This window comes from Gopherus evgoodei, unplaced genomic scaffold, assembly GCF_007399415.2.
Source record: "Gopherus evgoodei ecotype Sinaloan lineage unplaced genomic scaffold, rGopEvg1_v1.p scaffold_52_arrow_ctg1, whole genome shotgun sequence".
NCBI lineage: Eukaryota > Metazoa > Chordata > Testudines > Testudinidae > Gopherus > Gopherus evgoodei.
In genome coordinates this window covers 867,526-893,590 of record NW_022060073.1, presented here as the reverse complement: position 1 = coordinate 893,590, position 26,065 = coordinate 867,526, and the positions used below count along the sequence as shown (strand labels likewise).

Below are 26,065 nucleotides of genomic sequence, written 5' to 3'. Positions count from 1 at the left end.
AGCATTGATGTATGCAAACGTGGCATGAGATGAGGAATCAGGGACAGCCAATTATCTCAATGATAAGTTTAGAAAGTAATGTAGGTACTGTTCAAGGAGGTTTTTAAGGTCAGGCTTGACAAAGCCCTGGCTGGGATGATTTAGTTGGGAACTGGTCCTGCTTTGAGCAGGGGGTTGGACTAGATGTCCTCCTGAGGTCCCTTCCAACCCTGATATTCTGTGATTCTATGATTCTATGACTTCATTGATCCACTCTGCCTGACTGTTGGTGCATGTATAAAAGGCCATTGAGGTTAGGGTGTCAATACTCAGATGGCATATAAATTCTTGCCAGAAGTAGGAAATAAACTGGACTCCTTGATCAGGTACCATGCCTGTAGGCAAGCCATGGAGACAAAAGACATTGTTCACAAATAGGTGAACTGTCTCCTGAGCAGAAAGAAGCACCTGGCATGGAACAAAATATGCCAGTTTGGTTAATGGTCAACCACTACTAGAATTGCACTGTGGCCTTAGGAATGTGGTAATTCTATAATAAAGTCCATGGGAAGGATGGCCCAAGTCCAGGGCGGAGTGGATAGGGGATGGATGAGACCCAGCAGTCTTGAATGGGGCAGTCTTAGTCCGGGTGAAAAGATCACAGGAATCTACATGGGATGCAACAGAGGCGCATATGGCTCACCGCCAAAACTTCCTGGAAACCAGGTCTTGAATATTGGAATGGCCAAAGTGTCCTGCTAGGGGAGCATGATGGCAGAATTGTAGGACTCAAAGCCGAATAATCCCATCGGGCACATAGATGTGTCCCTCATGGTATAGGATCCCATTCTCGAATGTGAAGACTGCAGAGGTCTGGTCATAGTCTAAGAGTTGATGGGTTCACTAGGTAACAGAGCGGATGGTGCATAACAGGTTGAAGGCTACTGTTGACTAATATATGCTAACTAGCATACATATATAATATGTTAATAATACTACCCACAATATATATTCCAAGCATTTAAGTATGCATATTATGAAGCATTAATATAGCAGTTATATAGCCCAAATTGGCCTGTTATAATCCTGTTAACTTATGTTAAGTATCCCATAACATCTTACATAAACTGAAGTAAGCTTTGTCTTAAGGAAATAGGAAAACCATCAGTATCAAGACACATAATTGATTTTCTCATAGTAACAAAAAGAGGTTTGTGAAGCTAACAATTTATCCTAATGCAGGCCTAGGAGGTTTCTTTTTGCCCCTTAGTGCCTGGAATGCATGTATTCAGAACAAAGGTAAGGTGCACCCACTGTGCATATACGCCGGTGCAGTTTCTTCCCTTCAAGAGTCTGACCAGTGTTGAGTACAGTATCCAGACAGCCTTCTGAAACCAAGCATTGTTAAAGTTTAGTAGTAGGAACAAAGCTTCTTCAAGGAGGGTCCCTGTGGGTGCTCCACTTTAGATGTCTTGACGCCCTATTGGAGAGCGATAGATCCTATGAGGGCAAACTCAAACAAAGGCTCACAAAGCAAAGTGAAACCCTCAACCTCAGCATCCGCAGAGCTGAAAAGAAACTCGGTCCTGAGCGGCGCAATGATGCCACCTGCTGTACCTATGCCGCCCAGCGCAGAGCCCTCGGCACCAGCAACTACAATTCACATTCCCGGGCCGCCATCCCCAGTACCAAAGCCCACAGTTCCACAACAGTTCACAAGACATGCAGACCTAATAGTCTCTTCAACACCTGATTTCTCTCTACTCGGTACCGAAGGTACTCCATCCAGATTGGTACTGAGCCACTTGAATACTCCATCTGGATCAGCTCCCACTCTGTCCAGTGATGGCGAAGAGGAGGATGCAGTGATATATACTCCTTGTCACTCCTCACTGAAATCTGGACCATCTCAGCTACCAGCACGTCACCCATCTGCAGAGGCACATACTTGGTATGAGCACCCATAGGCACCATCCCCCATGCCTTTCCCACTGAACTGGCCTTACTGGAATCCGTGGGCAATGTACAGGGTAAAACACCACAGGCCTCCTAGCACACCAAGATCGAGAGCTGCACAATCCCCATAGCCACCTATCTCAGCATCCTCAGAAACACAAGAGGAAGTGATGGAGGAAACTAAGGACATACCTGACCAGGAAGCCTCATCACCTGCACACCTCTCATCTTCGTCACCGGACAAAACCATAATGCCCCCACCACTGGGTATGATTTTAAGGCCCTTCAGGTAGCAGAATCCTTAGATGTTTCTTTAGAACAGGTACCTGAATCTCAGCATAAGCTACTGGACATACTCCAGTCATCTCCATCAGCAAGGATAGCTTTACTGATCGATGATGCTATTATGGAGCCTGCAAAAACCATAAGGCAGACACCAGCAACAGCTCCCCGATCATGCAAAAGATGGGTCAAAAAATATTATGTGACATCTAAAGGTGCTGAGTTTTTATTTACACGCTCCACACCAATTCACTAGTGGTGGAGGTTGTAAACGAGAGGGGAAAAGAACACTACTCTAGAACAACCCCATATGATAAAGATTGGAGAAGATTGGATTTCTTAGGCCGCAAGGCCTATTCCTTTGCAACACTTCAGTTCTGCATAGCTAATTATGCAGCTCTGCTGGTGAAATACATCCACACCATCTTTTCGCAAATATCAGAATTTATTGACAATTTGCCACGTGATGATAAAAAAGAACAATTTAAAGTGAATATTGCTGAAGGACATCTCATGCCAGGATGACCTTGCAGACCTCTCTTGACTCCGCAGACACAGCAGCATGATCCATCGCAACATCTGTGGTTATGTGTCGGGCATCCTGGCTCTATCTCTCGGGGCCCCCAGGGAGGTCCAGGCAACAGTCAAGGACTTACCGTTCGAAGGCCCAAAATTATTTGCAGCCAAAATGGATGACTCTTTCCACACTGTTAAAGACTCAAGGGCAACCTGAAAATCCTTGGGTATCTACACAGCTGCAAATAAAAAGAAACAGGGCAGGTATTATACCCAGAGATTCCGATCACTACCATACGCACAAAATAGACAGTAGGACCAATGCCGCAAGCAAAGGCAAACCAGACGTTAACAGCCACAGAACCAACCTTAAACATCCCAACAATCCAAAACTAGACAGCAGTTTTTAAGGTGTGGTTGAGGGCATGAGACAACCGCTCATTCTAATGCTAGAAACAGAAAATATCTCCCAACCATTTGGAGATCATTTGTCACCTTTTCACCTCGTCTGGTGCAGCATCATGACAGACAGATGAGTTTTAGAAATGATCCAAACTGGTTACTCCATCCCCTTTATCGTCATCTCACCCATCCTCCCTCCCCATCCCTCTTCAGGGACTCCTCTCTTGAGCTACTGTTGCAACAGGAAGTGAATAATCTTATTTATCTAGGCGCAGTGAAACCTGTACAACTCAACACAGAGGGAAAGGGTTCTATTCAAATTATTTTCTCACGAAGAAAAAGACAGGCGGATGGAGACCCATATTGGATCTAAGGAAACTCAACAAATTTGTAAAAACCCAACATTTCAAGATGGTGACAGTATCAACCATAATTCCAGTGTTAGAAAAGGGGGACTGGCCCTTGGCCCTCGACCAGCAGGAGGTATATTTCCACGTTACCATCCACCCATCACACAGAAGATTCTTGAGGTCCATCCTAGGAAAACAACACATCCAATACAAAGTACTAGCCTTTGGCTTGTCCACTGCCCTGTCACGGACTCACAGATAGTGCCCACTCATGGCCCTGTAGGGTTCATGGGGGGTGCCCCTTCCAGTGTGACAGCCCTTCTCGGAGGTCCACTCTCTCTCGGGATCAGGCCCCTCCACCTCCAGGAGCTGCACCTCTCTGAGCCTTAGTACACCTGTTTCTCACTGTGGGCCCCCTCAGGGAGTCCACTTGCTCTGGACCCCCCGGGCCTTCACCCCGAAGAGGTTGATGCAACCCTGTTCTCTAGACCGGAGCGACTCTCAGCCAGCGTAAAATAGGAGGGTTTATTGAGGGTTGAACACAGCGCAGAAAACTCTCAGGGCCTCAAGCCTAGCATCCCTCAGCACAGCACATCCCAGTCCCCCTGCATCCTGGTGACCTCTCCCTGCTCCCCCTCTCCAGCCCCGAGCCCCCCTGCTTCCCAGATGGGCATCCGATATCCCTGGCCCCAAGCCCCACCCCTGTCCATTGTCTTCTCTCCAGGTAAATAGGGTCATAAACTGGCTGATCAGTTCACTGGGATCCTCTCTTCGCAGCCCATTGTCCTCCCACTGGCCAGAACCAGCTGCAACTCCTGAGCTGGGTCTCCAGGTCGTCAGGTCACCAGTCGCTGGGGTCTCCATCCTCCAGGCCATCGGCTGGGGTCCCAAGTTCCCTCTCTGATCCTCTGTAACAACAAACTCCCTCTCCCCTCACCTCGTTAAACCAGTAACACCCGGGGACACTGAGTCCCACTCCCTCTGCATGCAACCCACTGGAAAACACGGAAAAACCATGAACCCCCCCCCCACTTTGTCACAAGCCCCAAGGGTTTTCTCCAAAGTTCTAGCTGTCATGGTGGCATACCTCTGCAGACACGGAGTCATGATATTTCCATACTTTGACAATTGTCTCATAAGGGCACAAACATAACAAGAAGCAATAAAAGACACACAGAGTATGATAACCCTTTTCACAAGCCTAGGGTTATAGATAAATGTGTAAAAGTCCACACTGATTCCTGTCCAGAAATTGGAATTCATAGGAGCCTGTCTCGACTGTTCAACAGCAACAGCAATGCTACCTCAGCAACGCTTCATCACACTAATCAATTTAATTTAGACATTGATGGACAGCTCATAAACATCAGCCAGAACCTATTTACAGGTCTTGGGGCATATGTCAGCAACATCATTTGTTGTCAAACACATCAGATTTCACATGAGATGCCTGCAGGCCTGGCTTCGAACAATGCACATACGACACAGGCACAACCTAAACTGATGTGTTACAATGCCATGCAGGGTCAAAGACTCCCTAAAATGGTGGACACAACCAAAGAACGTCTGTTCAGGAGTCCAATTTCTACAAAGAACTCCAACCATGATAATCATTGTTGACAACAGGGCACTACTATCCCCGAAATGGATCTTTACCGGCTCCTGACGGAGCAGATTACGGTCATACCAGTGAAAAAGGTCCACAGTAATTGTCTTCAGTACACAGTAATTTACTGAGCAGGAATTACATAAGCTGTAAAGGGTTATATTAAGCACATAACTCCTCTGTTAGACATTAAGTGCTAGACATTAAGAGCTATACATTCCTCTTAATGAGTCTCTCTTTCACAAACATACACAAACAGGCCCTGCGCTGGCCTCACGCAGTTCCTGCTTGACAAACAGAGAAGGTAGTTACCAATTTTATAGATGGCGTCTTTCCACCTGGTCTGTTCTTTTCCACTCTCTGGTCTGTCTCTGATTCCCTTGAGGCACCTCTGGTTCATAGTCTTACTCACGCCTACAGAGTGGAGTTTTAGCTACTCTGTCTAGCAGCATTGCTTCTTCAAGCGTCAGTTAAGGAATCCCAGCCACAGTAATTTACTTTGCTTGATTCTTATGTAACCCTTCTGCCTGTCTGAGTTGGCGGCAGCAACAAGGCCTGGGTTCAGTATATAGGGGTTCCGTTTCAGTAACAATGCAAAACTGGCTCAAGCCCCCACCCAGAGACTTGGGACAATTACATACCACCCTCCCCCCCCACAGGTGCCTTTACAAGGCAATGCTTCCTCTCTTGCAAGCATGGAGTCTGAGTGTAGCAAAATCCTTTTAATAAAGGAGGGGAAAATGTGGCACTATGTTGGAGAAACACCACAAACAGGATTCATAACACAAACCATGAGCAAAAGACCCCCCCTGTCCCCCAAGTAAGTTTGGCAGTATCCTTTTCCTCTCAGAGTCTCAAGTCCAGCAACCCCTGCCCCCAAAAAATCACCCAAACTCCCAAAAGTCCAACATCCCGAAAGTCTCCTGAGTCCAGCTATCCAAAAATCACCCAAAAGTCCAACAACCCAAAAGTCTCTGTCCCTGGTCAGTGCAGCTCCAGAGTTAAAAAGTTTATCTACAGAGTTTTACCTCCCAGCCCGGGGGTGAGGGTGGGCAGGGGTGTTAAGGGGCACCTTACATGGTCCAAGGCCAACTGCCCCGCCTCTCCATGGGGTTCTGCTGCAGCCTTCACCGCAAGCCGCTGCACCAGCCGTTCCGCAAACTGCTCTGCTCTGCCAGCTGTCCTGTGAGCTGCGCCAGTTGTCCCACAAACTGCTCTGCTCTGCCAGCTGCTCAGCAATGTATCTGTAGGCTCCCCCACAGCACTCAGTGATTTCAGCTCTCAGTAATTTTAGTTCTGTAGTGATTTCAGGTTGTAGTAGGGGAGCGTCAGTGCTGGTGCACCATTGGCCCAAAGTGAATTAATCTCAGCAGCCTGTAACTGGACTCCTAATGGAATTAAAATTTGCTTTGATATTCCACAGCAGAGAAAGGAGGAAATGCAGTTGGTATTTCAGGCCCTCAAAAGAGGCCCATGCCATTAGGTACAAATACTTGTCCCCACCTTCTCTCAATTCACTGGGTTTTGGAACCCATGTCCCTTGTCTAGGGAGTGCTACTTAGTTGAGGGCGAGTCCCTCTGTCATAAAACAGTTTCCTTGTCCTTGAGTCACATAATCAGGGTAACAACACTTTATTCTTCCTGCCCCAATAACAGAGAAACTGGGGATCCCACAGCAGCCAAAGTGACCATTTTGGGCTGCTGTGGGCTAATGCTTGGCGGGGTGGTGCTTTCGTGTGCTTGCAGTTGAGGTCATGGCTTTTCAGTCAGTTTCTATTTACGACTCTGTGACCAGGTGTCAAGCTTTAGTTCAGTGCAAATAGAGCGGAGGGAAGCAGAGATGCATGTGTAAGCACTCATATTCTCAGGGCAGCCATAGGCCTACCTGGCCATAGCATAAATTGATTGACATGCAGGCTAACCCTGGCTCCCTCTGACCTGTGAGCAGGTAGGAATTGAGGCAGGAGTTGCACTCATTCAGGAGACTCCTTCACTCAAGGAAGTCACCAGGTCACTTTTGATTTTTCTTTTGTTTTTTTACCTCCTTTCTTTCCCCCTGTAACATATGCAGAAATGAAATGCCACGTCTCATTAACATAGCATTGAAGCTGTGAAAGCCAGCAGGGAATTCCCAGTCCAGCAGGACCCAATTCTCTTTTCACTCACAGCACTGGCACTCCATTGACTTCAGTGGAATTACTACTGACTGGTACAGGTGGGAGTGAGTGGAGAATCATGCCACAGTCACTCCTGCCAGGGTCATTCAGCCACTTTCCTCGTAGGGAGCATTTCTGAATGCTGACTTGGGCATTGGATGTGGGTGAGGCTGGTTGGGGGACAGGGAGGGCTGGCTGACTTGGAGGGCTCAGTCAGTGCCTGGGTCAATAGCAAATAAGGACTGACTGAATGAATGAGTTTGTTTCCATGCAGTTGACCTTCTGGGGCTGCTGAAATGGCGGTCGAAGCCCAACCTCCTGGCTGGAAACCTCCAGAAGCTAATGAATGTGGATGGAGGAGAAGTCATCAAGGTAAGAAGGGTCCTTGCAGCCTAGCTCTTTAGAGCTTCTCTTGGGCCAGCTCCCTTTGTCCCACAGGAAGAACATTCCCTATTCCCATTCCTTACAGCTGCCGCTTTCCACCCCTTTAGAAAAAAAGAACTGGAAAGTGAAGATTCAGCAGGCAAAGCCTGGTGAGCAGGCCCGGGGAAGAGTGGGCAAGGAAGCTGACAATATAGCAGTGAGGATATAGGCCAGTGCCACGCTGAGTGGCATGTGAAGATGGCTCCAGCCTGGAACAGGGAGGGGCTGTCATTTTCTCTCTAGCTCTGGGAGACCCCACCTGGGATCTGATGCTCAGCTCTGGGCACCTTATTGCCAGAGCGATAGTTACTGACAAACTGTTTGGAGCTCAGAGAAGAACCACAGAAATATTGAGGGGTCACAGGCTGAGTTGTTGATATTGTAGTGACATCCAAGGGGCCTAACGGGGATCAGGGTCCACTGGGCTGGGTGCAGCACAAGCAGAGGGAGGCAAGTACGGGAAGAGATCAGGGAGAGATAACGACTGGGATGTGTGGCCTGTTACACTGACAGGAAGGGGTTAATCTGGGGGACAGGCAGCAGATTTCAGTAGCTCTCAGAAACCACTCTACAGAAGGTGCATAACAACTGACAGTGCTGCCTAGTGGTCACGCGAACATTGGCAGGACATATCTCCATTGAAGCTCAGCCCTGTCCTTTGGCATCCCTGCTCCAAGAGTTTCCAGTCCTCCCCTTAGCCAGGGGCTCGAGGGCTAGGCCCTTGACCACTCACAGTCTTTTCCAGTCAGCCTCTCACTGGAGGTGAAGGCTCCCATTGTATTGCCTCTCAGAGGGGGTAGGGGAGCCTGGACCCACCCTCTCCACTGGACTCCGGTCCAGGGCCCAATGGTGGGCAACTACACCCTACATCTTGGGGTGCTAAGCTGCTACCCTCTCTGCTCCCCCATCCCCTGGACCACTTTCTACCCCAGACTCCTTCAGCTTCCCAGAGTAACTCACTCCAGCCAAGTCTCTGACCTGCACACTCCGACCCCTGCTTCTCCCCTATGGGTTTGCACAGGTCTGTGTTGTCAAGTGCCAGGCAATGGGCTCCTGGGCAGTAACTTCCCCTCAGAGCAGCCACTTGCTCCGTTCCACTGCCTGCCTTTGAGCTGCTCTGCTCTCCTTTTTACAACCCAGCCTCCAGCTTTTGCAGGCTTTGCAGAGGTGTCTGAGCAGGGCTGTTCATAACTCCTTGCTCCAGCATGGGTTTGTATAACCATCACACACATCCTACCTGCAGGTCATGAACAGTCAGTGAAATGCTGCCATGATGCTTCTAACTTGGCCTTTCATTGGCAAATGGTAACAGATATGGGGAATGTCTGTATCTCTGAGGGATATGAACTATGGTGGAATGAAGAGGGATCAAATGAAACAAAGAAAAGGGGGAATTTAGGCCAAGTATGAGGAGAACCTTCCTGTCAGGGAGATGGATAAGGATGGAAAATTATCTTCCAGGGAAGAGCTGTGATAGGGTGGGCTAACTGATTTAAATCAAGTGATTTAAATGACCTGTTTTAATCATGATTTAAATCAGCAAGCAGGAAACTTTTTAAAGTCATCTATTTTAACCGTGTTTTGCATTTGTAATTTTCCTAAAAAGCGGTTGATTCTCACTGTTTGGAAACCATTAAATATGTTGATTTGCAGCCAAATGTCGTCTTTACACTAAATTTGGTGCTTCTTTTTGCTAACCAGGAAGATACAGTGTATCTATACAGCTTAATTTAAGCTATTATGTAGCCTAACTTACATTTATTCAGCTTCTTAATTTTTACATTTTTATTGTATTAGAAAATGTTGAATGATGCATATCTCATTTACTTGATAAGTAATTTTTTACTTGTGATTTATATCAAGCTCTATTTGAATGGAAATTCAAATTCATTAAAATGCGAACAGAATTTTTAATTAAAACTACCTTAAATTTGCTGAAAACAAAAAAAAAAGTGTACTGAAAAGCTTATCAAAACATGTTTTGCATTTAAGATTGATTTATAAAAGTTAATGAATTGAACTGATTATTTCTGGTCACAGTGTCCTTCAGGATTTTAGAACTTTTAGATCTCATCCTCTCACAGCTACTTTTTATTCATAGATTGGAAGAGGAAAATAAGCGTTCTTGCTTTTTCCACTCCCAATTGTTTTCTTAACTTTGAATGAACTAGTCATTAAATGGAACTAGTCAAATAAACTGAAAAAAAGAAAGTATTCTCTGCACTTGCAGAAGAGGCTACTGCTATCAAAAGCTAATGTAGCCCTTCAACAAACTCTAGTTTGAGTTCTGAGTGAGACAGTTCCACCAGTTCAACGCTTTGACATACTTTCAAACTTGAGAGCAAGCGTGTACTGCTTAATATTCTTTTTTTGTATTTAATTTATATGATTTTAGTATATTAAATTGACAACCTATGTTAGGGACTAAATTTAAAATTTAATTTTAAATATTAAAAAATAAACTTGTATTTAATTTAAATAAAAGGAATCTGATTTAAATAAAATATCTGAATTTTTTAAAAAAATAAATGATTTTTATCTGCCTGGGCTGGAAGCACCATACTGGAGAAAACTGAGGTGCACAGATTATAAGGGTCAATATTGCGCAGGGACTGAGGAGTATGTTTCTGTTCTTTTTCGAGTATATGTCCACATGGGTGCTCCACTGTAGGATGCGCACACATCCATGCACTCTTGACTGGAGACTGTAAAGCAGTGTCTGTGGGCCCAAGCCTGTGCAGAGCAGCTGCTCATGTTCCCATATGAGGCATGTAGGGAGGTGTGGACCTGCTGCCACTCACTCGCAGCTCGAGATGGAGCATTTTGTAGCTTCCCGCCTTTCTCACTTATTGTGAAATGTTCTTATTTCGTTATTTACTTTGGTTATTTTTGTCATTTTTTTAAATTAAATTTTATTTCAACACAGTCGTGCTTTCAAAGGGGGGTTACTCCTTTTTTCAGGACTTTAGTTACGGCTTTGGCATACCAGGTCATGCTGAAAACCCCACCTGGCACTTAAGCCTTGCCAGGCCTGCCACAGGTTTTTTACCTGCAGCAAAAGCACTCTAGCTCTCACCAGTGTCTTGGTGATACCCACATCCCATCAAAGTGCAAGGTTATGAGTCTATGAGTCTATGAGTCTGCTCAGTGTTTAAAGGCAGGTCTAGAAAGGACAGAGAGGCTAGGGTGAAGTTCCTCCTAGTGGTACGATCCCTAGTTCCTGAGGGGTCTGCTCCCACCTCTCCGGTACATCAGCCTGAACATTTCAGGCCACTTTGGTGACTAGAGGAAACTAATTGGCAGCACAAAAGACTAAGCCTTCTAGGGAAAAAAATCCTCTTTCACTTTCCGGAGAAACGAAAAAAATCTCACTCCTGGGAGACTCTGACTGCAACCGATACTGAGACATCAGTACTGCATAAGAAGTAGTGTGTGGAGAAGTCTTCTCTCAGGGTAGCGATGTGATGGAGCAGGGACTGTCTGTGTGGGGAACGGGAGAGCAGGGGAGGACTTTAGGGGATGGACGATACCGGAGCCTGTAACCTGAGCTAGGTAAGGGAGGGGAAAGGTCAACACCTTTACCCGGGAAGGGGACAAAGGAAGGGAGCGGCAGGAGGGAAGCAGTTTGAGTTTGGGCTTGGGGCTGGATGGGCGGAATTCAGGGTATCCTAGCTAGGATCCAAGCACCCTGAAAGCCCAGAAGGACTCGAGGGAGGGGTCCTGACTGTGCCTGCAAGCTCTGCTGTAACCTGTGTTCCTGTTGTCCAATAAACCTTCTGTTTTACTGGCTGGCTGAGAGTCACTGTGGGTCCCAGGAAGAGGGGTGCAGGACTGGACTCCCCACACTCAGTGACAACTGGTGGCAGCGACGGGAGATACTGCACCCCGTGGACGACGCTTCCTGTAGTAAGTGACCGGGGATCAGTAAAACGAAGGGGTGGTTAACCCCTGGGAGTGTGTGCCCAGTGAGAAGGACTTTGCAGTAACAGGGTCCCCCGGGGGATTGCAGCGAGCGGTCCCAGGGGCGGAGGAGTCTGCAGCTCGACCCTGGCAGAGAGGTGGTGACCTCAAGAAGGGCTGGTGCACTAGGGGTCCCCCTGGAAACCGTGGGGAGAGGCAAGCACCCCGGCCTGTGAGTGGCCAGCAGAAAGATGTATGCCAAGCGGCGCAAGTGCGACCTGCTGGAGCTATGCAAGCAGAGGGGGCTGCACCCGGGGAGGCTCACCAAGGACCAGCTGATTGCCCAGCTGGAGCAGGGAGACCGCATGAATGAACGGAGCCCTGTCTCTGAGGGAAGCAGCCGGGCAGATGCAGCGCAGGCACCAGTGTCTCTCCCCGCTGGGAGTGGTCAGCCGGCGGACGAGGGCTTCCTGAGACACCCCTTCCTAGGCCTAGGGGAAGGGTGAGGAGGAGCCCAGTGAATACCGAGGGCACCGTGACCCCCCCAGCCAGCAGGGGATCCTCCCGGTGAAGCTCACCCCCCAGCAGGGGATCCTCCCGGCGATGCTCGGCATCCGTGGAGCGGATGCGGCTGGAATATGAAAGGGAGCTGAAACAGGAGGAGCTCGAGTTAAAGAGGCGAGAGCTGGAGGAGAAGGTGAACTAGCGTAAACATGAGGAGAACCAACGTAAACATGAGCAGGAGGAGAAGGAGAAACAGCCTAAACATGAGCTGGACCTGGCCCAGCTGAGGAGCAGTGAGGCCCCGGCTGCGGTGAGTGAGGGGGGACCCAAGCCTACAAAGAGCTTTGATAAGCACTTGCTGCCCCGGCGTAAGGAGGGGGAGGACATAGATACCTTCCTGACGGCCTTTGAGAATGCCTGCGAGCTGCACAGGGTTGACCCTGCAGACAGGATCGCAGTTCTCACCCCCTTACTGGACTCCACAGCCGTGGAGGTGTACAGCCGACTGAAAGGGGCAGAGGCAGGGGACTACGAACTGTACAAACAGGCCCTGCTCCGCGAGTTTGGGCTGACTCCTGAGATGTATCGGAAAAGTTCCGGAGCCAGCGTAAAACCCGTGAGGTCACATACCTACAACTGGTCAACCGGGTGCAGGGGTATGCCCGCAAGTGGACAGCTGGGGCCCAAACTAAAGAGGACCTGCTTGACCTATTCATACTGGAGCACCTGTACGAGCAGTGCCCGTCCGACTTGAGGCTGTGGTTGATGGACCAGAAACCGGAGAACCCACAGCACACAGGCTAGCTGGCTGATCAATTTGTGGACAGACCAAGCAGACCCAACCCGCAGAGGGTGGACTGGGTAAAAACCCAATCGGAGGAGGGGCTACATTCCTAGGAAAGGGGGGCTGGCAACATACCACCTGTGAAGGAGGGAGGAGGTCCCCAGGTCAGCTCTTCTGGGGGGCTGGATGCTCCAGGCTCCGGGTTTTGGTTTACCGGGTGGGCGCGGGGCTGCCCCTCCGGAAAGAGTGCATTGTTTCCCTGGAGGTAGATGGGAGGAAGGTCACTGGGTACTGGGACACAGGCGCAGAGGTGACGCTGGCCCAGCCCGAGGTGGTGGCCTCAGATCGGATGGTGCCTGACACCTACCTGACCCTGATGGGCGTGGGCGGGACACCATTCAAGGTGCTCATGGCGAGGGTACACCTGAAGTGGGGGGCCAAGGAGGGCCCAAGGATGTGGGGGTACACCCATATTTGCCCATGGATGTGTTAATAGGAGGGGACCTCGAGGACTGGCCTAGTAACACCCAGAGTGCCCTGGTCGTGACTCGTAGTCTGAGTCGGCAAAGGGCACTGCACCCCGACAACGGGGAAGGTACTCGACCCGAGGTGCAGGACCCTAACCCAGGGGGCGGGGAACGCCCAGCGGCACGGTTCAGAGAGGCTGCGGCCTCAGACCCAGCCAGCAAGAGAGAGCCGGTCCCCATCCCTGTCCCGGCTGCTGAGTTCCAGGCCGAGTTGCAGAAAGATCCCTCCTTGCGGAAGCCCAGGGACCGGGCTGACCTTAGTGCGGTACAGACCATGAGGAGAGGTTGCAAGGAGAGGTTCCTGTGGGAGAAGGGGTTCCTGTACCGAGAATGGGCTCCCCCAGGGGAAGTAGAGTCATGGGGGATCAGGAGGCAGCTGGTGGTTCCCCAGAAGTTTCGCCACAAGCTGCTGTACCTGGCCCATGACATTCCTCTCGCAGGGCACCAGGGAATCCGGCGCACCAGGCAGAGGCTGCTACAGAACTTTTACTGGCCTGGGGTCTTTACCCATGTCCGACAGTACTGCCAATCCTGTGACCCCTGCCAGAGGGTGGGGAAGGCCCGGGACAAGGGGAAAGCGGCTTTGAGGCCTTTACCCATCATAGAAGAACCTTTCCAGAAGGTGGCCATGGACATAGTGGGACCCCTCAGCAAGACGACCCGGTCAGGGAAGAAATGCATCCTGATGGTGGTGGATTTTGCCACTCGCTACCCCAAGGCGGTGGCGTTGTCCTCTATCGAAGCAGACACAGTGGCAGATGCGCTGCTGACAATTTTCAGCCGGGTGGGGTTCCCCAAGGAGGTCTTAACGGATCAGGGGTCCAACTTCATGTTGGCCCTGCTCCGGTCCTTATGGCAGAAATGTGGGGTCCAGCACAACTGGGCCTCAGCGTATCACCCCCAGTCCAACGGGCTGGTGGAAAGGTTCAACGGGACGCTGAAGATGATGCTAAAAACATTTATGAACCAGCACCCGCAGGATTGGGACAAGTACTTACCTCATTTGCTGTTCGCGTACAGGGAGGTACCCCAGGAATCTACCGGGTTTTCACCTTTCGAACTGTTGTATGGAAGGTGGGTAAGGGGGCCCCTAGACCTGATGAGGGACGAATGGGAGGGGAAGGCCGCTTCCGAAGGAGAGTCAGTGGTGGAGTATGTCCTGACCTTCCGGGAAAGATTGGCCGAGCTCATGGGCCTGGCCAGGGAGAATCTGGCCCGAGCCCAGAGGAAGCAGAAGGTCTGGTATGACCGCACGGCACGGGCCCGTGCCTTCGCCACCGGGGATCAGGTGATGGTTCTCATCTCCATGAGGAGAAACAAACTCCAGGCCGCCTGGGAAGGGCCCTTCAAGGTTATCAAGCAACTGAATGAGGTAAACTATGTGGTGGAGCTGTCAAACCGGGCACATCACCGTCAGGTGTACCATGTGAACATGATGAAACCATACTATGACAGGGGGAATGTGGTGTTGGCCGTGTGTGGACATTGGGAGGGGCAGGGAGATGACCCCTTAGTGGATCTATTCCCTGGGACAAAAGCTGGTTCCCCCCTGGAGGCGATTCCCCTCTCTGATCAGCCGACCCCGGGCCAGCACGCTGAGATCAGAGGGGTGCTGCATCTATACCAACAGCTGTTTTCCAACCAGCCTGGACGCACTAATTTGACTGTTCACAGGGTGGAGACCGGGTCACATCCCCCTATAAGATGCTCCCCTTTTCGGGTCACTGGTAAAACTGCCCAGGATCTTGAAAGAGAGGTCAGGGACATGCTGGCTTTGGGGGTGATCCAGCCGTCTTCCAGCCCTTGGGCCTCGCCAGTAGTGCTGGTCCCCAAGAAGGATGAGTCAATCCGGTTCTGTGTGGACTATCGAAAGCTCAATGCCATCACCGTTTCTGATGCCTACCCCATGCCGAGGCCTGACGAGCTCCTAGACAAGCTGGGAGGTGCTCGGTACCTCACCACTATGGATCTTACAAAGGGCTACTGGCAAGTGCCGCTGGACACAGATGCCAAGCTGAAATCGGCCTTTATCACCCCTCTGGGGCTCTACGAGTTTCTGACCCTGCCCTTCGGCCTCAAGGGAGCACCGGCCACCTTCCAGCGCCTGGTGGATCAGCTACTGCGGGGGATGGAGAGTTTTGCCGTGGCGTATATTGACGACATCTGCGTCTTCAGCCAGACCTGGGAGGACCACATGTCCCAGGTTAAACAAGTCCTGGACCGACTCCGAAAGGCTGGGTTAACCGTAAAGGCCGAGAAGTGCAAGGTGGGGATGGCTGAAGTATCTTACCTAGGCCATCGGGTGGAGAGCGGCTGCCTGAAGCCGGAACCAGCCAAGGTGGAGGTGATCAGAGACTGGCCTGCTCTCCAAACCAAAAAGCAGGTCCAGGCCTTTATTGGGATGGCGGGGTACTATCGAAGGTTCGTGCCCCACTTTAGTGCCATAGCCGGCCCCATCACTAAACTGTGCAAAAAGGAGAAGCCAGACAAGGTGATCTGGACTGAGCAGTGCCAGGAGGCTTTCCGGGCGCTGAAGGAGGCTCTGGTTAGTGGCCCAGTGCTGGCAAACCCAGATTTTGACAAACCCTTTGTAGTGTTCACCAACGCCTCAGACACGGGACTGAGGGCAGTGTTAATGCAGGAGGATGAAAATGGGGAGAGACACCCCATCGTGTACCTGAGTAAGAAGCTGCTACCCCGAGAGCAAAACTACGCGGCCATCGAGAAGGAATGCCTGGCCATGGTGTGGGCCCTTAAGAAGCTAGAGCCATATCTCTTTGGGTGACACTTCACCGTTTACACCAACCACTCTCCCCTGACCTGGCTGCACCAGATGAAAGGAGCCAACACCAAGCTCCTGAGGTGGAGCCTGCTCCTGCAGGACTATGACATGGACGTGGTCCATGGGAAGGGAAGAGCCAACCTGATAGGGGACATGTTGTCCCAGAGAGGGGGCCCTGAACTTCCCCAAGTCACTGGGCAGAGTGACCCCGCTCAGTTCAGTCTCGAAGGGGGGAGAGATGTGATGCAGTAGGGGCTGTCTGTGTGGGGAATGGGAGAGCAGGGGAGGACTTTAGGGGATGGACGATGCCAGGGCCTGTAACCTGAGCTAGGTAAGGGAGGGGAAAGGTCAACACCTTTGCCTGGGAAGGGGGACAAAGGAAGGGAGCGGCAGGAGGGAAGCAGTTTGAGTTTGGGCTTGGGGCTGTGTGGGCGGAATTCAGGGTATCCTAGCTAGGATCCAAGCACCCTAAAAGCCCAGAAGGACTCGATGGAGGGGTCCTGACTGTGCCTGCAAGCTCTGCTGTAACCTGTGTTCCTGTTGTCCAATAAACCTTCTGTTTTACTGGCTGGCTAAGAGTCACTGTGGGTCCCAGGAAGAGGGGTGCAGGACTGGACTCCCCACTCTCCGTGACAAGCTTCTATCTCAGTTCCTTCTGACACCTCTCAGCACTGTGATGTATCCAGGACTACTCCCCAGGCTCTGTTTTTGTTGCCTTCTTACAGTTCCAAGGTCAGAAAAGCCCCTCTGACATCTCTGGTATCACATTCACCATCTCCTCACTGATCCTTTTTCCTGCTCTGGTACTGGTACTGATTCAGACTTTGAAGGTAGGCTATCATAGCCCTCCACCACCCTCCAGATCCTTTTCCCTGGAGTATCTTCTAGTCTCAGATGAACCAGAGTCTCCCCCTACTAAGGAGGTCTACTAGAGTTCCTTCTCTGGTACTGCCTCACCAGCTGCAACATGACCCTTGGTTGGGCTTCCAACCCTTGGTACTGGCATTGATGCCTGAGGTTCCCCCTCTTAACCCAGGAGAGGATACTTCTGACTCTGAGGTCTTGATGCAGGGCTCTGCATCACACTCTCCTGAGTCAATTTACGGAAGAAGACCTTCCAGAGCCCACCAAGCACCGTTGACATCGGGGATATGAATACTCTTGGGGACCCCTGGAACCTCTGGGAGCAATTCAGTGAACAGTTTTACAGGGTGCCAGCTAGAAACAAACTCCAGCATCCATTGGTACTGCATTATGCACAGGCACCACAGAGAATCCTCTGGTACTACATGCCTCTTTGTTAATGAGAAAAACACAAGATGAATAAGAGCCACAGACTGAAGAAAACTCCCCTCCTTCAGCCAGGTCCTCTTCCTCCCCATATGAGGCAGTAATGCCACCACTTCCCTCTTACGTTGATGACTTTAAGACTTTCCAGGACCTCATGAAACACCTGGCAGACTCCATCCAGATTCCATGAGAAGAGGTACAAGAGTCCCAACACTCCCTGATGAACATTTTAAACATCACCCCCACACTCCATCCTCTCCTGAGGGAAAGTTTGTCCTACCAATTAATGAGGCAGTTATTGCCTGCATGTGCTCTATGGCAAACACCTGCCACCACTCAGCCCCCCTGCCAAAGAGCAGATAAAAAATATTCAAGTTAAGGGAATGGATCACTTCTTCCACCATCCTGTCCCTAATTCCCTGGTGGTGGCATTACTAAAGCCAGGCTCATTCTAGACCCTTTCCTTTGGGCAAAGAGTCCAAATGATTAGACCTACTGGGAAGGAGGAGCTACGCATTGGTATCTCTTCAATTTTGAATTGGAAACCATCAGGCCTTGATGGCAAAATGAGTCCTTAGCAATTATTCTAAGTTCACACACTTTATTGAACACCTGCCACAAAAAGACCAATTTCAGTCCATCATCTCTGAGGGTTAGTTGATTGCAAAAGCCTCCTTGTGGACTGTTCTCAGTGCTGCTGATACAACTGAAGACCTTGCCTTTGAACAACCAAAACTCCACACTCCATATCCTTACAGATTCAAGAGCAACGCTACCGTCACTGGAAATTTATGTGTCTGCTACAAAGAGACATTTTAGCAGAACTTAAACTCCACAATGTTCCAGACTTTCCAGTACTATGCACACCAGTCCTTTCCTAGCCCTTTGGAGCCTTTGAGGAAATTGAAACCTCAGAAAAGCAAACCACCTCCCTTTACAACTACCCAGTCTACACCCCTATATAAGGGATGATTTTGATGCCTTGGTTGAAGGTGTTGAGCAACTTTTTCCCAAGGATCCTCTACTGTACAACTCTACTGTCCATCCCTCTTTTGGAAACTGACTGTTCCACTTCCTACCTGCCTGGGAGCAGATCACCTCAGACAAATTAGAGGTGGATATTAGAGGTCTGATCTAGACCATTCCTGTCAGTTGTCCGTCCAACCTGCTCTTAAAAATCTCCAATGACATGGATTCCAAAACTTTCCTTGGCAATTTATTCCAGTGCTTAACCACCCTGACAGTCAGGAAGTTGTTCCTAATTCCAACCTAAACTGCCATTGCTGCAATTTGAGTCCATTGCTTCTTGTCCTATCCTCAGAGGATAAGGAGCACAATTTATCACCCTCTTCTTTATGACAACCTTTTACATATTTGAAAACTGTTATGTCCTCTCTCAGTCTTCTCTTCTCCAGACTAAACAAACCCAATTTTTTTTCAATCTTTCCTAGATCTTTAATCATTTGTTTTCTAGATCTTTAATAATTTGTGTTGCTTTTCTCTGGACTTTCTCCAGTTTGTCCACATCTTTCCTGAAATGTGGCATCCAGAACTGGACACAATACTCCAGCTGAGACCTAATCAGCGTGGAGTAGAGCAGAAAAATTACTTCTTGTGTCTTGCTTACAACACTCCTGCTAATTCATCCCAGAATGATGTTTGCTTTTTTTTTGCAACAGCATTACACTGTTGACTCATATTTAGCTTGTGATCCACCCCCAGATTCCTTTCTGCAGTACTCCTTCCTAGGCAGTAATTTCCCATTTTGTATGTGTGCAACTTATGGTTCCTTGCTAAGTGCAGTACTTTGCATTTGTCCTTATTGATTCAGACCATTTTCACATTCCCCACCCTCAAGGATCCTCACAACAGATACCTCACTTTTGCAAAGGGGAGCTCAACACCAAAGGGCCACAGCCCTGGGGAAGTGGTCTGCAGAAGAGGCCACGCACATTAACTTCCTAGAGCTAGGAGCAATTGGATATGTTTGCCAACACTTTCTTCACAGTGTACAGGGTCATTCCATCAGAGTAATGCTGGACAACAGGGCAGCAATGTACTATATCAGTCGGCAGGATGGAGCAAGATCTCAGTCCTTATATATAGAATTGCTAAAACTCTGGAACTGGTGCATTTCCCATCAGATAGAAATCTCAGCAGTTTATCTACCAGGCCTCCAGAATACAATTGAAGACTCCATCAGCAGCAACTTCCATCAGGACCACAATGGGAGTTCAACAATTCTGTCTTCCTCAGCATCTGCCAAATCTGGACTTCTCCCAGAAGCAGATCTCTTTGTTACAGCAATCAACACAAAATATCTCCTCCTCTGCTCCAAGGGAAGGTACAGCTGCAACTCATTAGGAAATGCCCTGATAAGACCATGGCCTGTACCCTGCTATATGCTTACCCATCTCTACCTCTGATCTTCCTTGTTCAAACTGCGACAGGAACGAGCGAGGGTTATTTTCATAACACTGTCCTGGCCAAGACAAGTACTCAAACCTCCTTCAACTCTCTGTGGCAATGCCTCTCTGCCTTCCCTTCAGGAAAGATCTCCTGTCACAGAATTCAGGGACCCTGGTCCATCCTAATTCCTTATCCTTAAACCTGAGCGCATGGTTCCTAGATGGTTCTTGGCATGGAGCTAACCTGTCCAGTCAGTTCTCCTTTCTAGCTGGAAATCTACTACTTGCAAAACGTACCTTCAGAAGTGGAAATGCTTCCGTTCCAGGTGTTCTCTTCACTCCTCTTCTCAAACATAAAGAGCTCTGCTCTACAAGATCCTAGATGACTTGTTGGATTTAAAGACACAGGGTTTATCAATGAGTTTAGTCAGAATGCATTTGGCCACTATTGTGGTCTTCCACTTGCCCACCAAGGGCTTCTCAGTTTTTGCCCATCCTCCTACGACCAGATTCTTTATGGGCTCATACAACTTGTTGCCTCCTGTACAGAGCCAGGGCCCCCAGTGGACCTTAATGTGGTTCTCAATGCCCTGAGGAACCCCCCTTTTGAAACGCTGGCTACCTGCTTTCTCCTCCACCTCTCCCTCAATATTTCATTCTGTATAATCATCACTTCAGCTAGACAAATGGAAGAACTGGGTTCTCTCATGGCAGACCCACCATTTGCTACTTTCTACAGAGATGAAGTTACACTACATGTTGTGATAACTGGGCCTACACATTTACTTTAATTGTAAGGTGAACTTGTGAAAAGTAGTTAAAGATTATCACAACAGTCTCCATTCTAGCTTCCTCCCTAAAGCCTCTTTGGAATACCATATTAATCAGGAAATCTGTCTACCAGTGTTCTGTCCATAGCCTCATGCCTCCAAGGAGGAAGCCAGCCTATATACATTAGATCTTAGGAGGGCTCCCGGCTTCCACCTGGGCAGACTAAGACTTTCAGGGCCTCTCCCAGACTATTTGTATCTTTTGCAGATATGAAGTGACAGTCCATTTCTACATGGAGACTGACAAAGTGGGTCTTGGGCTGCATCTTAATGTGCTGTCAGACTGCTGGAATACCACCTCCTCACAGAGTGACAGCACACTCCACTAGGGCTCAGTCCACATCTATAGCCCTTCTGAAAGATGTTCCCATAGTTGAACTCTGCAGGACTGCAACTTGGACCTCTGTCCATACCTTTGCCAAGCATTACACCATCTTACCTGCTTCTGGAGCTGACATTTTTGGTGACGCAGTCCTCCACGCTGCCTTGGATCTGCTTCCTCAGCATCCACCTCCATGTTCAGTTACTGCTTAGCTGTCTCCTATGGTAAAGCACCATAGGGACATATACTCAAAGAAGGAGCGGTTACTTACCTGTACAGTAACTTGAGTTCTTTGAGATGTTTTGACCCTATGGGTGCTCCACCTCCCTCTCTCCTCCCTCTCTGCTGCAGAAACTCCGGCTTTGCAATTGAGAAGGAATTGAATGGTAATAGGGCCATGCCTCCTTATATGCCCTTGTATGGGAACACAAGGAGCTGCTGTGTGAAGACTTGGGCCCACAGACACTGCTGTACTCGGAGTGTGGGGGAGTCCGGTTCTGCACCCCTCTTCCTGGGACTCACAGTGACTCTCAGCCAGCCAGTAAAACAGAAGGTTTATTGGACAACAGGAATGCAGGTTACCGCAGAGCTTGTAGGCACAGCCAGGACCCCTCAATCAAGTCCCTCTCGGGTCCAGGAAGCTTAGTCCCCTGATTTCCAACCACCCAGCCCAAAACCGAAACTAAACTCCACTCCCTTCAGCCGGCCCCTTCCTTTGTCCAGCTTCCCGGGCAAAGGTACTGACACACCTCCCTGCTCCCTGGTTCAGGTTACAGGCTGAGCACTTGTCCCTCACCTAAAGTAATCCCCGGCTTTCCCATCCCCCACACAGATAGCCCCTACTCCATCACAGATAGGGCCATGCCTCCTTATATGCCCTTGTATGAGAACACAAGGAGCTGCTGTGTGAAGACTTGGGCCCACAGACACTGCTGTACTGTCTCTAGTGAAAAGCAGACAGGCCTGCACTCATCCTATGGTGGAGCATCCACAGGGGCAAAAGTTACTGTACATGTAAGTAACCTCTGCTTTCCTTTCCTTTGGGCTGAGGTGGCATTTGGGATTGGTCAGGGATCATACTAGGGATTATCACTCAGGCTCCTACTCTTCTTGTGTCTCCCCCAGTTCCTTCAGGACACTCTGGATGCCTTGTTCTCAATTATGATGGAGAATTCAGCCACAGATGTCTATGATACACTCATCTTTGATGCCCTAGTAAGTAGGTTCCTGTTTCCCCCTGTCCAGCCCTGAACATGGGTGATGCTAGGCCAGACCCGGCACCCCTCTATGCTCCTACCAATTGATCTGCCTACTGCCAAACTCATTCAATTGTTTACCCTCTCACTAGCTCATTCTCCCATCTCTACACCAATGGGAGGCAGTGCACTTTATTCTCCGTGGCAGTGGGCAGTTCTGACCCAACAGAGGAACTACCAGTGATGTCCAAAACAAATTCCTCGAAAACAGGCGAGATCACAAACTGGGAGAAAAGACTGAGGAGACTCTTGAGATATCTAGCACAGGATTTTGTAGATAATCAATTGGAATATAAATATTGTACTTACATTTCAGTGTATAGTATATAGAACAATATAAACAAGCCATTGTATGAAATTTTAGTTTGTACTGACTTCGCTAGTGCTTTTTATGTTGTCTGTTGTAGGTAAATATTTAAATGAGTTGATGTACCCCCGGAAGACCTCTGCGTACCCCCAGGGATACATGTACCCATGGTTGAGAACCACCCATGCTGAGGCAGAATTAAGGATACATAGACCATCCATGACAGATATTTGTCTAACCTGCTTCTAAAAACCTCCAATAACAGAGATTCCACAGCCTCCATAGATAATCTGTTCCATTGCTCATCTATCTTTAGAGTTGGAAAGATTTTCCTAATATCTAACCTAAATCTTCCTTGCGGCAAACTAAGCCAATTATTTCTTGTCCTACTCTTGGTGGACATGGAGAACAATTGTTCTTCTTTGAATGGATGCTGATGTCTATTCCACTCAGGTACATGCAAGTGCAGTGTACCAGAGCCAGAAGTCTTTTGCAGCATAACCTATTGTCAAAGTGCCTGCAGTAACTCAAGATGTGAGTACCAGGGGCGGCTCCAGGCCCCAGCACGCAAAGCGCGTGCTTGGGGCGGCAAGCCGCGGCGGGTGCTCTGCCGGCACCACAGGCGTGGCAGGCAGGGTGCCTTCGGCGGCTTGCCTGCGGGAGCTCCGCTGGTCCCGCGGCTTCGGTGGACTTCCCGCAGGCGTGCCTGTGGAGGGTCCGCTGGTGCTGCGGCTTCTGGACCTTCCACGGGCACGGCTGCAGGAGGTCCGCCGAAGCCGCGGGACCAGCGGACCTCCCGCAGGCAAACAGCCAAACGCAGCCTGCCTGCCATGCTTGGGGCGGCAAAATGCCTAGAGCCGCCCCTGGTGAATACTAACCTCAGGGCAGACTGCTGGTAACCAAGTCACAAATCCCAAATTGGTTATGAACTTTATACTTAAATTTCACCAACCAATTATCAACTATAAACTTCTTAGGCACTATAACAGCCTAACCATGGAGTGACAAACAGTCCTGTTGGGCACTTGAAACTGTCTCACCTACCTTTTTGATAGGTGGTCCCTTACACCAAGAATCATAGTAATATTCAGGTTACTTCCAGTCCCAAAGGACCAGTCACTTACCACAGGTCAGTTGCACCTTAGATCTCACACTAAAGACAATGCTTGTAGCCAATCCTATAATAAACTATATTAAGATTTATGATATAGGAAAAGGAAATAAGAGAGTTATTTACAGGATTAATGCAAGCAAATATATATGCACACAAATGATTACCAATCTTACATTTCAAAAGGTAATAGAAGCTTCTGTAATAAGCAAACTCTATGTATTCTTTAGGCTAATCCAGGCTAAGTAGCTGCGGATCCTTTGCTTATGCCTAGAAACCTTGCCCCAGAGTCCAAGCAGCACAGAGATATATTTCCTTCTCAGTAGGGGGTTTTATTTCTTTCCTCCCTTGTACTCTGAGTTGCCAACTCAGCTGATGGGAGGAATTCACTTGCATGAATCATCTTCATGGTGTGCAGAGGGCAGAACAACAAAATGCCTTTCTTCTCTTTAATGTTCCACAATAGTCTGTCTGGTGTCGATGGACCTTCCCTGTTGGGCAGGATGTAACACCTTCAGCTGGAGACCAGCACTTCACACTAGTTAATGTCTCTCTCTTATCTGGTGATTTACACAGCTGCAGAGGGTCCCAACACAACCACTCAATATTACCTTATGAAATCAGATACAGATATTAAAGTGAGATTAATGCAGCCAGCAATTCACAAGCATTCAATCAAGTCTAAACACTAAACACATTCTTATAATTTTAACACTCATTTTAACAGCACTAACACACAGCTGAGCCAGACGGATTCAAGGTGTGTATTTGTCAGGTTTTCATACTTGCATGAGGACCTTGGCATAAGCTGGCACCTGGTCTGCCAGTGTCACACCCATCATGGCAGTGCCCTATGCCTCCTCGTGGCAACTCTTGAAGGTATAAGTGTAGTACCACCCTAGTCCCCCTCAGTTCCTTCTAATGGCCAGTGGCCACAGTCAGAATACCCCATGTAGTTCTTACTATGTTTTGCTGCTCTTAGCTAGTTTAGCTTCTTCCTGAAAATAGTTGCAATAAGTAGCAAGTAGTACCTGCAGTTAGACTTTATTTAAAGCTTTTCAGTTTTTTATTTAATAGTTACTAGTTAGGCTTAGTGGGATGTGGAGCACTGAGCGCATGCAGCATTTTACAGGCTTCAAGCACTGCCTTTTGTGTGGGGTTACTAGTTGTAACAGTGACCCTCACACACGTTGTTTCTTGTGCCTCAGTGAGGAACACACCAAGGGGAGGTGTAACATCTGCCACAGCTTCAGAAAGTGAGTGGAGATTGCCAGGGATCTGTGCTTCCAGCAGGACCTCCTTGAACAAGCCACAAAGCTTGCTTTGGCAACAAAACTAGTGCCAGATAGCTCTGTCCATCCTCATTTGTCCACCAAACTTGTGGAAGCCCAGGATAGACCGCTGGACTCTGATTCCTCTCCAAGAAGGAGAGGTGGTTCATCCTCTCCTGGAGTTCCTCACAAGACAACCCAAAAGATGGAAAGAGGTTGTTCTTCGAGTGCTTGCTCATATCCATTCCAATCAGGTGTGTGCGCACCGCATGCACAGTTCGCTGGAAGATTTTTCCCCAGCAGTATCTGTCGGGTCGGCTCTGGAGTCATGCCTTTATGGCACCGCATATAGGGCCACACCACCTCTCCAGTTCCTTCTTACTGCCAGTGACAGTTGTCGGAGTGTTTCATCTCTCGTGTTCAATGAGCGATCCTCTAGCGTAGTTTTCTGTAAATAGTTAAAGATAGTTTTTTAAAAAAGTTACAGTTAGTTAGATATTTGGACTTGAGGTATAGGGGGCTGTTTCCCTCCCCCATTTCCCTGTCCCTCTCTTGGGCCTGGGGCATGCCTTGAACCCAGGGGTTTAAGCTGTGTGGGGTTTGCCAGAAGCTTATGCCCAAGGGCGACCCACACTCGGCTTGTCTAAAGTGCTTAGGGGAGGTGCTATCAAACAGACAGGTGTAAGATCTGTAGGAGTTTTTGCCCTCACACGAAGAAAGAGATTCAAGTTACTGCTAATGGAAGTCAAGTATCAGAGGGGTAGCCATGTTAGTCTGGATCCATGCATCCCAATAAGTGGGCATTCACCCACGAAAGCTCATGCTCCAAAATGTCTGTTAGTCTATAAGGTGCCACAGGATTCTCTGCTGCTGATGGAAGGTGCTCGCCACTGTCAGTCTGAGTCGAGCCCTGTGGACATGGCACCGGGCTCCTCAGCATCAGTCTGCAGCACTCCGGCTTCAGTCCAGAAGGAGCTGAGGAATGACTCTGGGGTCAGAGACTCTCAGCACCGGCACACCCCAGGCACAGGATCAGTCTCGGCACCGCTCACAGTCTCCTGTCCCAAAGAAGCAGCACAGGAAGAATGATAGAGGGCACTCTC

The 26,065-nt window shown here is 49.1% G+C and overlaps 1 protein-coding gene across 1 annotated transcript in view; it reads left to right on the top strand.

The window, feature by feature from the left end:
* Window positions 1-26,065, top strand: part of LOC115643208 (dedicator of cytokinesis protein 2-like) — a 298,187-nt gene that overhangs the window by 106,451 nt on the left and 165,671 nt on the right. The window contains exons 19-20 of the mRNA XM_030547079.1: window positions 7,522-7,619; window positions 22,143-22,232. Of these exons, the coding sequence (XP_030402939.1) occupies window positions 7,522-7,619; window positions 22,143-22,232 (188 nt within the window). The remainder of the gene's footprint in view (window positions 1-7,521; window positions 7,620-22,142; window positions 22,233-26,065) is intronic.